Consider the following 16,512-nt stretch of genomic DNA (forward strand, 5'->3'; position numbering starts at 1 on the left):
AGATGAGTGCAATTGTGTGGTAGTTTGAGCATTCTGTGGCATTGCCTTTCTTTGGGATTGGAATTAAAACTGATCTTTTCCAGTCCTGTGGCCACTGCTGAGTTTTCCAAATTTGCTGGCTTGTTGAGTGCAGCACTTTCACAGCATCATCTTTTAGGATTTGAAATAGCTCAACTGGAATTCCATCACCTCCACTAACTTTGTTCATAATGATACTTCCTAAGGCCCACTTGACTTCACATTCCAGGATGTCTGGCTCTAAGTGAGTGATCACACCATTATGATCATCTGGGTCATGAAGATCTTTTTTGTACAGTTCTTCTGTGTATTCTTGCCACCTCTTCTTAATATCTTCTGCTCTGTTAAGTTCATACCATTTCTGTCCTTTTTTGTACCCATCTTTGCATGAAATGTCCCCTTGGTAGCTCTGATTTTCTTAAAGAGATCTATAGTCTTTCCCATTGTGTTGTTTTCCTCTACTTCTTTGCAGTGATCACTGAGGAAGGCTTTCTTATCTCTCCTTGCTGTATTTTGGAACTCTGCATTCAAATGGGTATATCAATGATGGGTGTGAGATGATTTTCATGTGATACTCAGACCTGTGTTTGTTTTCAGTGTTCTTTATTTTCTACTTTATTTTTTGTTTGTTTTAAAATTTATTTATTTTTAATTGGAGGATAATTGCTTTACAATATTGTATTGTTTTCTGCAATACATCAACATGAATCAGCCATAGGTATACATATGTCCCCTCCCTCTGTTTATGGAAGGTAATACTAGTTTTCTATTAGTGATCATGATATAAAGTTTCCTTCTAAAATATATTTATAAAATGGAAACCAAAAGTCTATTTAGAAAAAAACTACTAAATAAATAGGATACGTTCCATGTTGATGTAAATTATGTTATTAATAGTGAAGGAGAAGGGATGGGAAAGTTAGAAATAAAGACAGGCTAAGTCATCACATTCCTCCTGTGTTGTTGGGGAATTCAAGCGTGTTCATGCCTTCTTTCATCCAGTATGTCCTCAGTGCCTCCTATTCCCTTGCCATCCTGCTCAGGTCTCTGAGATTTTCAGTAATATGTGAGAAGTGGTCTCTGGCCTCAGGGAGCTTGAACATGCAAGTGTCATTCTGCTCTGGGGTGGCGGGCACACATGTTTTATTTCACAGACAAACTCAGATTGAGTGCTAGCTGTCACTTGGAGGTTTGTCTTTCATGAGAAGTATATGGAGATTTCCTGTGAACTCATTGAGAAAGAGAGATGCAGTCAATGAGCAACATTTGCCCTGGCGTGGGAAGAGGAAGTACTGGTACTCAGAAACCTTCTGAGGCAGAAAGTGTGGGAAAAGAGATAGGTGCTACTAATATACCTAGGACTGGGTCATATGGTCAGTCTGTGTTTTAAAATTCCAGGAACTGCCAAACTGTATTCCAAGGTGGTTGCACTATTTTATACTCCTACTAGCTATGTATGAGGGTTCTTTCCGATTTCACATCCTCCCCAACTTTGTGCTGATAAGCTTTGGGAGTTCCAGGGAAAAAGCAATCACGTCATAGAGGCGAGAGATCTTGAAGGATAAGTAAAATCAGAACCTGCGGTAATAGAGGAAGGAGATTTCATTTCATAGATAACTGTTCACAGAATATTGCAAGTTATCACTTTACTTGCTCAGGTATTAAATATGTGAATAATTTCAATGAAGTTCTTTTTGTAATATAAAGGGCTTTCTTACTGCTTATATTCCTTGTCACCTGCCCCACTTTTAAAAACCTGGTATCTTGGACATCAAAATGCCTCTGTTGATATTTTGGGACACCCATTCATTGAAAAATTCTTGATTTCTAGCTGCTGTTGTGTGCATGGCACTGTGCTAGTTTGTGGGTGTGAGACACAGCTCCTGTCCTCAAGGAGTGTATCATTTAGGGCAGGAGAGAACACATGGTAAGTTGTGAAATAGAGCTTTAAAGAAGGAGCACATTGGGACTTCCCTGGTGGTCCAGTGGCTAAGACTGTGTGCTCCCAGTACAGGGTGCCCACGTTCGATCCCTGGTCAGGCAACTAGATCCCACATGCCACAACTAAAGAACCTGCATGCCGCAGCAAAGATTGAAGATCCCGCATGATGCAACTAAGACCCAGTGCAGGCAAATAAACAAATAGATTTTGAATAATGTCTTTTTTAATTTTAAAAAATATAGAAGGAACACACTGGGTTCTGTAAGGACCACGAGAGAAGGTAGATTCAGGTAGGGTGGTGGGGGAGTCAGAAATTCTTCTTCAGGAGGTAAGCATTTCCTTAGGTCTCTTCTAGCTGTAGGCTCATTCTGGCAGTGTGTAAGCTATTTGTTGAGTACCCTTGGGTACCATGATATTGGTGGTACTTTTGCAGGCTGCTGAAATGTGTGGAGTTTTCCCCCTTACGCTCCATGGCCCGGCCCCCTGTGCCTGTGTGGCTCCTCTGTCTTCCCTGTATAGCTCTGTCTCTCCTCTCTACCCTCCGCTGTGTGGCTGGCTCTTTACCTGTGGCTGCATATTGTGGATTGGTCCCAGCCATGCTCTAAAGGGAGCGCCGAGGCACATCTGTGGGGTTTGGAGCCACAAGATCTGACCAATAAGTGGAGTGTTCCTGTAAAACTCTTCATTTCTAGTCTGCTCAGAGTCAGCCACCTGGTCCATTTGGGCACACCCGATGGAAGTCCTGTAAGATGTGCCCAAGTTACATGTCCCTGTATGGCACCCACACCTGAAAAGAAGCTGCCTTTATTGTGTGAGAGGGTGTCAGCTGCTGGGAGAACCCTGTGACCTGTGGAGCCTGTCACGGCAAACGAGCATCCCTCACAATCTCCAAACTAGCACATAGACATGATGGAAAAGCAGGTCACCTTCTGAATTACTTCTTTTGATTGTTTTTCCTTGATCAATCAATTGCTACTCAGTCTCAGCCTGCCTTTTATTTATTTTTATATGTTTATTTATGTAGTTTTTGCATTGATTGCTGAGGAAGACTTTCTTATCTCTCCTTGCTAGTCTTTGGAACTCTGCATTCAAATGGGAATATCTTTCCTTTTCTCCTTTGCTTTTCGCTTCTCTTTTCACAGTTATTTGTAAGGCCTCTTCAGACAGCCATTTTGCTTTTTTGCATTTCTTTTCCATGGGGACGATCTTGATCCCTGTCTCCTGTACAATGTCACAAACCTCCATCCATAGTCCATAGAGTCCACAGGCACTCTGTCTATCAGATCTGGTTCCTTAAGTCTATTTCTCACTTCCACTGTATAGTCATAAGGGATTTGATTTAGGTCATATCTGAATAGTCTAGTGGTTTTCCCTACTTTCTTCAATTTAAGTCTGAATTTGGCAATAAGGAGTTCATGATCTGAGCCACAGTCAGCTCCCAGTCTTGTTCTTGCTGACTGTATAGAGCTTCTCCATCTTTGGCTGCAAAGAATATATTCAATCTGATTTCAGTGTTGACCATCTGGTGATGTCCTTGTGTAGAGTCTTCTCTTGTGTTGTTGAAAGAGAGTGTTTGCTATGATCAGTGTGTTCTCCTGGCAAAACTCTATTAGCCTTTGCCCTGCTTCATTCCGTACTCCAAGGCCAAATTTGCCTGTTACTCCAGGTGTTTCTTGACTTCCTACTTTTGCATTCCAGTCCCCTATAATGAAAAGGACATCTTTTTTGGATGTTAGTTCTAAAAGGTCTTGTAGGTCTTCATAGAACTGTTCAACTTCATGGGGTTGCAAAGAGTCGGACACGACTAAGTGACTGAACTGAACTGATGTATTTTTTATATGCAGAAAAAATAATACATATGGATTTATTTTTTATCTTTTTTTAAATTTATTTTAGTTGCTTTCTAGCTGGGGAGATTTACAGATAGAGAAAATATTTCTTGGCCTGTGATGAAACCCAAAAGTGACAGTTACCTAATCTTTTTAGTTTGGCAGAGTCTAGTTCTTCTTAAAGAAGGAAAAGGCAGTCAGATTAAAAAAATAATAATAAAGTGCTTAGTACATTTCAAAAAAAAAATGCAAAAGTAGGAGTGGTCTCGAAGAAAGGGCATAGAACTGGGAGTCAAGATATCCTGTTTCTGCCCTAACTAGGCCACTAGTGACCATGTGACCATGAATGAATGTTTTTACTTCTCAGCAACATTGTGTCCTCCCTAGAAAAACAGCAGAAATAACACCTGTCCCCTGGAACCTGCAGAGGAGTTGTGCCTGAGGAAGTCAATATAGAAGATCTAAAGAGCTGAGAATTAGTGATAATTATAATGCCTTCTTTTTTGGTAGGAGTGTTTTTGCAATGCTTAATTCATCCATTTGCTCTCTTAGAAAGAGGCCATTCAACTCACTAACATTTCTCCAGTGCTTGCTGTGTGCCTGCTGTTGGGCTGAGCTTTCCATGTGCTGTGATGTTATATAATGCTCACAATAAGTCACTGAGGACCAGGACTATTATTAACCATCACCTTTTTTTCAGATAAGGAAAGGGAGGTTCGGAGAAGTTATGTAACTTACTTAATGGTTATGTAGCTAGGAAATGACAGATGACAGATTTTGAATCCAGAGCTTGAGCTTACCCACCATACTTAGCCTAGTTTTCCAGGTCATTAAAAATTATGAATTTTTTCCTTTTCCTTCTAGAAAGTCAGACAGAAAATGACAATGCAGATCTTTTCTTTAGACTGTATCAACCTGCAGTCCCAAAGCTAGGCTTTCCTAGTGCCCATCCTGCATCTGTGGGGTGCGCCCCTTTTTGCTCAGAATCTATCAGTCGTCTTGGCAACATGGGGGTGGGGGGCTGTAAACCCTTCTCAGAACCAGATTGCCTGACAGTCCAATGTTATTACTTCTCGGTGAAACCAGGCCACTGAGTTTAAGTTTATTATGAAGACATTGAATTTTAATCTGCCATGAATTCCCCACATTGCAGGTTGCAGCTGTGTCTGTTAAATGTTGCTCCCAGAACAGTGTTAATTTTTCAATATTTTATTAATTTCTTTTCCGAAGTGACAAAGTGGCCACGTGGTCATAGACTGAATCTTAAGAATTCTTCTCCTTTGGAAGATTGCGTAAAAGTCAGGACACTTGGGCTGGAAAAGAAGTACTTATATGTATACCCCAGTTAAAATTTCCACAGTGTTTTTTCTTTCTGATTGATGTAGAGTTGGCAGTGACCTCCAGCACTTGGGTTAGAAATATCTGATTTCCTTCTCCCTTAGGTGGTGAATGATCTACAAACAGAGAAATCCATTAGAGAAGCTGAATTTATGACAGAAATAAAGATTTCTAATTTACTGGCTCTGTAGGACATTCACTTATTGATTCTCTTCAAGGGAAGGATGGGCGTTTTACTGTGTTTAAAGGGAAAATCTTAAGGGTTATTCTGGTAAATGAGTGTTCTGGAATCTCAAAGCCTAGAAGAAACCGTTTATAGGAGGAAGGATAAAGCAAAGATCATGGCAAGTAAGAGTCAGGGAAGATGCAGTAAGGGTATATCAGAACTGGGAGTTTATACACTGAGCTGGGAGTTTTTATGGAAATTTTCTAGTGTATTTAAAATTGAATAGAAAAATTATCATAAATCCCTTTATGTTAGCATCACACAGCATTGACAGTTAACTCATAGCTATGTTTGTTTTATCTATTTCACTCTTTCCCCATCTAGTATTATTTGGAAGCAAACCCCTGTATCCTTTTATCCATATTTTAGTAGGTATTTGTCAAAGACAAGGACTCTTTTAAAACATAACTTCAACATTACTGTCATAGCAAAAAATTAATAGCACTATTTCCATAATATTGTCAAATAATCAAGTCAGTGACTACCAGAGAAATTTTCCCATTTTTGAATTTATGTTACAGTTTCATCTTTATGAAGGTTTGTTTGAAATAAGAACAAAATAAAGTAAACACATGTGATAGTCTAAGTCTTTTATCATCTGTAACTTCCACTTCCATCTTTTTGTTCCCTTGCACTTTTATTTGTTAAAGGCACTGAGTTATTTGTCCAGCAGACTTTCTCATAGATTACATTTTACTAATTGCGTCACTGTGGTGTTTTAACGTGTTCTGTCCTCTGTATTTCCTGTCCAATGATATCCAAAGCTTGATTAGATTCAAGCGTTTTGGTTTCAGCACTCTTCATGAGATGATAGTGTGTTTCTCTGTCAAGTGGCACAGAACGCCTGGTTGTCCCTCATGTAGTGATGTTAGCAGTGGTTGATGATCAGAGCCTATGCCATTTGTTCATTAGGTGTTGAAAACTAGGGATATTTTAATTCTGTGAATCTTTCTGGGGAAGAAAGAAATACCTTTATAAAGAGAAGCAGCCATCTCTTCTACAATTTAGTGATTCAGTGATGCAGTTGGTACAGGAAAGAATGGTTCAGTGTTTGCAAACTCTTTCCTTTTATTTATTGATTTTTCAACATGAAAGTTGATTCACAGGCATCATCCAATAGTAACAGAGGCGCAAACCCAAGTTTTTATTAAGTGTCTTTACAATCTTATGGATTCACATTTATTTGTATTGTTTCAAGTCCATTGAATTGTGCAAATTGGTCCTCAGATTGCCCCCTCTTTCGCCAGTGGAAGCTGCCTCAAGTTGGTCCTTTGACACAGCCTTGGCAGTCATAGATAAATAGCTGCTTCTAGGCCTTTCTTTGGGGTCACAGAGAGTTGGACACAACTGAGCAACTGACCTGAACTGAACTGAGGCCTCTCTTTTTTTTTAAATTGAGATATGGTTGCTTTACAAATGCTGTGTTAGTTTCTGCTGTACAATGAAGCGGATCAGCCATATATTTACATATATCTTCTCCCTCTTCAACCTCCCTCTCACAACACCCCATCCCACCCGTCTAAGCTTTTCTTTTGTAGGACAAACCTAGGTTCCAAGCCCAGCTCCACCACTTGCCAGCACTTGACCTTTTAATATAATCTAAATTCTGAGCTTCTATTTGCTCATCTGTAAAATGGGAATAATCATAGTATTAATACTTACCTTTATAGGGTTGATGCAAGATTAAAATAGTCAAGTGCTTGGCAGAGTAAACAGAGTAAGGGCTTAAAATGTTAGCTTTATTATTATTTGAATTAATGAAGAGAATTATTGGGGTTTTGGAGTTTATAGATCATTGCATGCTAAGCTGCTTCAGTCATGTCCGACTCTTTTCGACCCTATGGACTGCAGCCTGCAAGGGATTCTCCAGGCAAGAACACTGGAGTGGGTTGCCATGCCCTCCTCCAGGGGATCTTTTCAACCCAGAGATCAAACCCGCATCTCTTAAATCTCCTGCATTGGGCAGGCAGGTTCTTTACCACTAGTGCCACCTGGGAAAATCATATAGATGAGAAGGCATACATACAGATCATTATGCCCTGAAAAGTCCTGCAAAATGAACCTCACGTTAATGTAAGAAAGAAGACAGTCTTTTCTGTGGACTGGCAGATGGATGGTTTGACTGTAGAGCTGAAGACCACACTTGGAATTCAGGGCAGAGAAGAGCGTGGAGGAAGAAGCATCGGTGTGGAGAAGGCCAGAGACCACCCACCCCCGTGAGGCCAGGCCCCTGCCGAGGGCAGAGGGGGAAGTCCCTTCTGAGCTCCCCGCGCCCTCCCTGGATGGGGCCTTCACTGTTGCCGGAGCACGTGACAGGGAGGGGAGTTGAGAGCTCAGAGAGGCGTGAAGCAGTCCTCAGCAGCTCAGCCCCACCTGCCCTCCCACCAGGCCTTAGGAGGACGCTGGGGCAGCCGTGTCAGCCGGTCACAGCCTGGCCCAGCTCTGCGGTCGCTGGTCCTTTTCTGCCCTGGTCTCTCCTTTCCTAGAGAGCAAGGCGGATCCTCTGACACTGAGACTCCAGCCCTGATGCGGGTCTCAGGCTTCCCTGGGCTTGGGGGTGGGCAGGGGAGGGGCACTCACAGGCGCACAGTCAGCCTTCCCCCAGTGTCCTTACTGGAAGTGATAACCCACTCCAGCACTCTTGCCTGGAGAATCCCATGGACAGAGGAGCCTGGTGGGCTACAGTCCATGGGGTCACAAAGAGTCAGACAGGACTGAAGTGACTTTGCACACAAAAGATTAGCAGCAGCGGCTTCTTCTTCATCATCTTTTTATAAAATTCAGTTTTTCAATTTTTGTTCACCTAGTCGACTGTTATTTTTGTTTTATTTGATTTTTGCTTCATATAGTTCTGCTTTTGTAGGCAGTTATCCCTGCACTCTCATTTCTTCAAGTTGATTTTTATCCATTTTTAGGTTTTTGAGCAGAAAATTCAGTTCATGTAATTCTGCTTTCTTAGTTTCTGTGAAATGCATCAAGACATTTATTCATGCTCTCTACCTTTCAGTTCTAAATATTTTATAATTTCTATTTGAATTCCTCTTTAGCTTTGAATAACCTGAGAGAAAAGTTTTTATAAATTTTCACAGGCTTGGGTTTTTTTCTTTGCTATAAGTTGTGTTATTGATTTCTAATTTTATGGCACGTAGTCAGTGAATATGACTTCTAGAAGGTCATATTTGGGGGAACTTGTGAGAACTTGTTGTATGCCCTAAATCATGATCATGTTTTATTAATGTTTTGCATAGGCTTTAAAAACTGAGTTTTCTGTTTGCTGAGTGCTGAGTTCTTAAAATAGCAGTTAGCTCCAGATAGGTAAGTGCTGTTTAGAACCTCTTCAACTTCTGTGTCTGGCAAAGTTCACATCAAAGCCTCTGTACTCTGCCAGGGTTTGAGACACAGAAATGTCCATCTCAGGCTTATTTGCTTGGTGTAGCTGACAAAGAAAACCATACTTCTAGGCCAAGGAGGACAATGGCTGTAATGTTTTTGCAAATCAGGTTAAATTCTCTGAAGTCTGAATTCTCTGACCCTCAGCTTAACTTCAAACGCTGGTTTCAAGTTGATAATCTTTGGCACTCTTGATAATGGATATTTGTGTTATGCAAGAATTGAAGAGTGGAACTGATAAATATCTCCTCAAATAGCAAAAACTGGAGGTTGATTTTGACCCATGTCTCAGGGTCAGGCATGTCTTGAGGTCCTTTGCTACTGTTCTCTGTGGTCACATGGGCATCACGTAACTTCCCTGAGCCTTGGTCTTCCATCGATTATGTGGATGTGATACTGCTAGCCATGAGAGGATTGTGGTGTGAGTTTCAGTCGAGGCAACAGACATGAAAAAGTACTTTGTAAATGTAAAGAGGGCTTCCCTGCTGGCTCAGACAGTAAAGAATCTACCTGCAATGTGGGAGACCTGGGTTTGGTCCCTGGATCGGGAAGATCCCCTGGAGAAGGGAAGGGCCACCCGTTCCAGTATTCTTGCCTGGAGAATTCCGTGTAGGTGGAGCTTGACAAGCCTCAGTCCATGGGGTCCCAAAGAGTCAGACATGACTGAGCAACTAACGCACACATGCAAACTGTAAGGACATCCTCAGATATCCCACACGGGTTGAGTGCATCTGTGAAAAAGTATCAAGGGGAAGTGGTCCCAGTGCATGTTACTTACCTCCCTGGATGCCCTGGAAGAAGCCTGGACGGGGGGCCTGGGAGAAATGTTTGGAGGCCCCTGAAACTCTCCGTTCCCTTCTCTTGCATCCCCTCAGCACGGGCAACGGAACCTGCAGCCATGACCACCCACGTCACCCTGGAAGATGCCCTGTCCAACGTGGACCTGCTGGAAGAGCTGCCCCTCCCTGACCAGCAGCCATGCATCGAGCCCCCACCTTCCTCCATCATGTACCAGGTAAGTCCTCCCAGAGCACCGGGACCAGGATGAGGGGCTCAGGAATTCTGGGAACCCCCTGAGAGGGTTTGCCCTGCAGGCAGAGGGAAGGGGGCTGCCTGAATCTAGAATGTGAAAGGTGTGAACTGATGGAGTCCCTGGTGGAGTGGTGGAGCTGAGTGTAAGAAATAGATTAGCTAGTAAACGTATACCAGTGCTATTTCTCTTCCCAGGGGAGGGCTTGTTGATCTGTTCTGACCCCAAATACCTTCCCGGCTGTTCTTGCTGTGGCACCAACCAAGGTCTTGGCAGCTCTGACTTCATGAATTAAATATCACCATTAAAAAACCCCTAGAGCCTGCCTGGGTAATTACTTTTTCTTCATGTATGTGAGAAGAGATCTTCAACTCCCCACAGCCAATAATGGCTTGGGGAAGCTAGTCACAGTTGTTTGCTTTTGCCCAAAAGAGGCAAGCTCGTGACAAACCGTGATCAGATTGCTCAAACTGTGATCCCACTGGGCATGGTGGGAAGGGTACTGGTGCAGCTGGAGTCAGCCTTGCAAATAGCATCTTGTCTGAGTGTGCTGGGCAAGTATACCATGTTAAGGAAGAGTAAGTTAATTGTAAATTTTTAGCTTTTTTGCTGTATTTGACCTTTTGAAAGTTCTGAAACTGCTAAATGAGACTAAGAATAAATGCATAGTATATTTTTAATTTCATTCAATGGCTTGATTTATTAAGCACATGCCTGAGGGTTCAACTCATCAAGTTGGTTATTCACATTGTCTAACCCACAGTAAGTTTTTAATTATGTAGATATCTTTTTATTATAAGCAATACAGCAAAGTATAACAAATAAAAATTTCCCTGAAACTATGTCTATATATACATGCGTATGTACACACACACATCTTTTTACCATGTAGATATATAACTTTTTTTTTTTTACCAAAAGGGGATGGCTCTATGATTTGACTTTTTTAACTTAAAATTTATTCTGGGTATTTTTCCTGACAATACTACAATGCTGCTATACTATTTTTAACCAGCATATAGTATCTATAAGCCCATTTTATGGATATGCTATTGTTTATTTAGCCTTTGACTGTTAATGGACATTTGGATGGTTTCCAGTTTCTTTATTACAAAAAATTAGTGCAGTTATTATTCTTGTACAGAGGTATCTGCACCCTCAGGCAAATATTTTTGCAACAACGAAATGAAAACCGTGTATACCTTTCCTTTTCTTTAGTATCTTCACCTTTAAAAAACATCTTTAAATTTTTAATGCAATTTTTAAAGGTTACTTTTCATTTACAGTTATTGCAAAATATTGGCTATATTCCCAGTGTTATACAATACAACTTTGAGGCTATCTTACATCCACTAGTGTGTACCTCCCACCCCACCATTTTGCTCTTCCCCTTCTAGAAAAAAACCACTAATTGTTCCTCTATATCTGTGAGTCTGCTTCTCTTAAAAAAAAAATCTCCACTTTTAACAAGCTATTTAGGCTTGTATAGTTTAAGTTTTTACTTGTGAGGCTCTCTGGGTGAACCTGATTACCCATGGGAAGCAGATGCAGCCCCTGTCTGTGGCCAGTTTCTGCCCAGGGGAATGCAGGGTGGGATTTCTCAATGGAAGATGAGTGGGCGGTATATAGATAGATTTCCCCAGAGAACTTGGGCATTTGTTGGCAGCAGTTTATTTCCTGGACACCCAGCCATCTTGAACCTGTTTTCCAACCACTAAGTGTTCCTGTCCTTTAATTCCTGCAGGCTAACTTTGACACAAACTTCGAGGACAGGAATGCATTTGTCACAGGCATTGCAAGGTACATTGAGCAGGCTACGGTGCACTCCAGCATGGTAAGTCTCCATGACCCTCAGGCGCAGACACAGCCCCTCCTGGTGGGGGCAGGGCTGTGGGCAGCTTCTCTTGCCAGGGGCAGGGGCTCAGCTATTCCAAGAACCCACTGCCTCAGAAGGATCCATCTCCTCAAGCCCTTTTTCAGGCCCCCAACCATCCCTTGTCCATGCCTGGGGTACACTGGTCTGTATCCTCCAGCCTTGCAAATCTTGCTCACCTTTGGGGCCCAACTCTATTCCCACTGTTTGCTTTCCTGAACTTCTCTCTAGCTTAGGGGTTAACAGTTGATTAGATCTTGCCTTGTTTTGTACTTTATAGATTACTGGCTGTGTGGAATTTTGGCTCTGGACCAAAGCACAAAGTTTCTCAAAGTTTTGGAGTAACACATTCTTGACTGGAGGAAGCTGGTGGCCTAAATCATTCACAGACAAGGGCCAATGGTTTGATGGGTCTTTGTCTGACCCACCTGTGTGGGTACCTTTCTCCCTTTGGCTTTCATGATTTCACCCTCATGCATCACTGACATTTAAAGAATTCAGGGACTTCCCTGGCGGTCCAGTGGTTAAGACTGCCCTCCCAGTGCAGGGGGCACAAGTTCAATTGCTGGTTAGGGAACTAAGATCTCACATGCTGCGCACATCCTGGCCTAAGACATAAAATAAAAAGTTTAAAGTTTCTTTAAAAAGAATAAAGAACAAAAGAATTCCACAATTTCTCATTCAAAGGCTCCGACTGCAGCTCAGAGGACCTTTCTCATTATAGCATCGATAGCCTAAACCCTTGTCTCACCACACCCTGCCCATTCATTCAATAAATATTGTGTCCCTGGTACTTGATCAGATTCTGCTAAATGCTGAAGGGCTGAGGGGCGGAGGTGGGGGAGCACGGCGTGTATGCAAGGACAGATGGGGTCTTAGTTCTCAATGAATCAAATGGGAAATAGACAAACTTAGCATTTATTGAACATTTTCTGTGCAGGTATTCCAAATGCATTGTCAATTAATTGTCACCTCAACCCTGGGAAGAATATTTTATTACAATACCCACTTTATGGATGGGGAAAACGAAAGTCCAGAAAAGAAAAGTAAAGTAACTTACTCAGGGTCCTGCCACTGACAAATGACAGAGCTAAACCCAAATCTGTTTGACTATAAAACATGCTCTAGACAAGTCTTTGCAGACAAAAATGTACAAAGTTGAAGATAAAAGACATAGTGAAAGTTCAGAATTTTTAAGTGGCCTTGAGAGGGTCAGAGAAAGCTTGTTGCAAGAAGTAGCTTTTGAGTATAGCTTTGTATACTTTGCACACATACACACATTATAACTATATATATATATACTTACATATATATATATATTGTACTTTAAACTCTGTAAAATTTTCTCATACATAATATCATTGGAACCTTATTACAGCCTGTGATTTGCAAAGAGATCATTATACACATTTTAGGGATGAGAAAACTGAGACCTAGAAAAGTTAATAAGCGGGTTGCTCACAATCACACAATTAGTAAATCACAGGGTTGAACCTAGAATCCTGGACTTATGATTCCCAGCTCTGACCTCTGGTGACCCACCCAACTAGAATTTTATGTCAGAGAGGAGATAGGGAGAGCAAACCAGCTGGTGGAAGCAGTGTAAGGAGAGGCTCAGAGGCAAAAGTCTTCAGAGTTTCCCTGGATTGGAGCTGTGAAGTCCATGTAGGGAAACTCTTGGTGATATTCATAACGAATTAGGTGCATAGAGGGTGTCTTAGTTTGCTAGAGCTGCCATAACAAAATGCCACTGACTGGGTGACCTAAATAACAAATTTATCTTCTCTTGTTTCTGGAGACAAGAAATCCAGTATCAAGGTGTCAGCAGGGTTGGTTTCTCCTGAGGCCTGTCTGTGCCTTCTGGCTGTGTCTTCACGTGGTCTTTTGTCTGTGTAGACACAGGTAAGGTGTCTCTCTGTGTCCAAATTCAGTCAGGTTGGATAATGGCCTCATGTTAACTTAATCATCTCTCTAAAGGCCCTGTCTCCAAATATAGTCACATTCTGAGGTCCCAGGGCTAGGACTTTAACATATGAATTTGGGGGTGGGGGATGACACAAGTCAGCCCATGACAGAGGGCTTTCATTCATTTAATAAAAAAAAAAAAAAGAAGAAAAGATCAGTAGCAATAGACAGTTTTCATTAATGAGGAAAATGTGAACAGAACTACACTTGAGGAATAAATTTCGCTTGTTAGTTTTGTGCAGAACGAATAGTAAGGAGGCATGAGAGAAGCAAATACATCAGTTGAGATAAGGTTATCTACCCTGGACGTGTCAAGGGCCGGATGAGGGCAGTGGCCTGAGGAGCGGCTAAGGGGTCAGGGATGTAAGAGGCACTGGAGGGCAACTCTGCCTGGCTTCATAGTCTGCTGGGCGCTGGGGCCGAGGGGGGCTGGAACAGTGCTGACTGAGGTTTCCTGGAAAAACCAGGTCAGGGGCACCAGTAGGGAGGTCAGAGGAGGGGCCAGTTTGGAGAGGGACTGTATTCCTTTTCTATTGCTGCTGTAACCAATTATCACAGATTTGGTGACCTAAAATAACACAGATTCCCTTGCTTACAGTTCTTTTGGTCGAAGTCTGACATGGGATCTTACAGGATTAAATCCAGGTGTTGGCAGGGCTGCATTTGCTTCTGAAGGCACTGGAGGAGAATCTGTGGCCTTGTTTTTCCAGGTTGTAGAGGCTGCCTGCATTCTTTGGCTCAGCCGCCTTCCAGCTAGCAGTCACACCACTTCAGTCTCCATCCTCATGTCTCCTGCTCTGACTCTCCCTTCTCCCTTAGGGCCCTTGCCATCACACTGGGTCCACCCAATAACCCAGGACAACCTCCCCATCTCAGTGTTGCTAGCTTCATTCCATCCTTTTGCCATGTAAGGAATTGTTTCCATAGGTCCTACGTTTTAGGTTGCAGACATCGTTCTGGGGGCCACTATTCTACTGACACAGGGATAGTGTTGATAAGGTTTTAGGCAAAGTCCAAAATAGGGTGCACTGCTGATGTTCATGGATAATACCCAAACCTCACTTCCTCAACAGTTTCATCCTTGTACCCTGCTCAGACTTTGTCTAGAGTAGCTTATCAGCAGCAAGAGGCTTCATGAGATGTTCATCTTCTTGTCCTACTCCTGCCCACACTGGGGCAAGGTGGATCTCTCAAAGGGCAGGATAGCCAGAGAAAAGGGGAAGAGGAGGAGACAGTGTGTAAACCATGTAACTGACCAGCTACAAGGAACAGTCAAGGGTTCTTTGCTGGGAGTGAGGTGGGGACCTAGTGTCCAAAGTTAAGTACTGAGGGGCACAGTCTGCCGGAATCTGAAACTTGAACCGAATTCACATTGGATTAAATTATGGACCTACAGGATCTTAAAAATGTAAAGAACCTGAGAGATCCTTAGTCCTGCAACTATAAACCTGGACTGCACATTGAAATCACCTAGAAAGCATTAAAAAAAAAAAAACACTCATGCCTGGACCCCTCCCCCAGAGATAAAGGTTTCATTCCTTTGGAGTCCAGCCTGGGCATCAGGAGTTTTCAGAGTTACCCATGTGACTCATGGGTAGCCAGGCTGTGAACTAGTGATTTAGGCCAGAGATCTCCACCTTTTGGGTTCTAATGCCTGGAGGTCTGAGGTGGAACTAACATAATAATAATAGAAAGAAAGAAAGAAATAATAGAAATAAAGTGTGCAATAAATGTAATGCCCTTGAATCATCCTGAAACCAGCTTCACCCCTCACCTTGGTCCGTGGAAAAATTGTCTTCCCTGAAACCAGTTTCTGGTGCCAAAAAGGTTGGGGACTGCTGATTTAGGCCAATTCTCTGCCTCCAAATGATGAAACCATGACCTTTTCCAGGTAAAAGGTGGGTCCAGGTAGAGCCAAGAGCAGAACTCAAATTCCCTGAGGCTCTATCCACCACACCATCTTGACCTCTATATTCCAGGCATGATTATACAACAAACCTAACTGATGGTCAGCTGAGCTGCCCACAGGGCGGAGTCCACAGCATTCTTGTGCCCTGGCCTGTTCCTAGCATGGGGCACTGAAGGCGGATTGCGTGAGTGCTCAGTGAAAGGTTCAGTGGGTGAGCGAGTGGGATACTAACACCTGCCAGTGAGCAGCAGCTTGATGCTCATAATTAGACACATGTTCCCTACATGTTACTGTCACTTCCCTTTTCTGACACATGTTCTCAAGCAAAGGCAGCAGAAGACCCACAGACTTGATCATGGTTCTTTCTGGTCTCAAGGACAACATGTTACTGATTTAAAGAGTTCTCTAAATTAAGAATTGAAAGTGTGACTCGTCAGTGACATTTGCTGTTGAAAATAAAACTATAAAAAGGAATAAGCTCCAAATTAAATCTGATCTTGTGCTAGGAAGGTATTATGAAATAGATATGATGTGTGGGATAAAAAATAAATGAATAAAGGCTCATTTTTGTATCAGTATGAACATTTACAAAAGAGATGGCCTAGTAATACTATTTTTTAGTTTATTTTTTGAGATATCCTTCATATAACATAATATTCACCATTTAAAGTGTACACTTCACTGCCTTTATGGTAGATTCACAGTGTTATCCAGTCATTGCTCCTGTCTAATTTCTATCACTGCAAAGAGAGACCCCAAACCCTTTAGCAGTCCTTCCCAATTCCACTGTCCCCCAACCACTAATCTGGTTTCTGTTTCTATGGATTTGATTATTCTGAACAGTTCGTCTAAATGGATCGCATAATAGTGGCCTTTTGTGTCTGCCTTCTTTCACTTAGCATAATGTTTTCAAAGTTCGCCCACGTTGTAGCATGGATCAGTACTTCATTCCTTTTTAAAGATGCATACTATTCCTCTGCGTGGCTACATCA

General features: G+C 42.2%; 1 protein-coding gene across 3 annotated transcripts in view; it reads left to right on the forward strand.

Moving 5' to 3' along the window:
• CYFIP2 (cytoplasmic FMR1 interacting protein 2) overlaps window positions 1-16,512 on the forward strand; it is a 132,561-nt gene that overhangs the window by 11,748 nt on the left and 104,301 nt on the right. For all 3 annotated transcript variants that reach the window (XM_065918993.1, XM_065918994.1, XM_065918995.1), the window contains 2 exons: window positions 9,619-9,758; window positions 11,518-11,607. In XM_065918993.1, coding sequence (XP_065775065.1) covers window positions 9,642-9,758; window positions 11,518-11,607 — 207 coding nt within the window. In that variant the 5' untranslated portion in view covers window positions 9,619-9,641. The remainder of the gene's footprint in view (window positions 1-9,618; window positions 9,759-11,517; window positions 11,608-16,512) is intronic.

This window comes from Muntiacus reevesi, chromosome 1 (assembly GCF_963930625.1).
Source record: "Muntiacus reevesi chromosome 1, mMunRee1.1, whole genome shotgun sequence".
In the NCBI taxonomy this organism is placed as follows: Eukaryota; Metazoa; Chordata; class Mammalia; order Artiodactyla; family Cervidae; genus Muntiacus; species Muntiacus reevesi.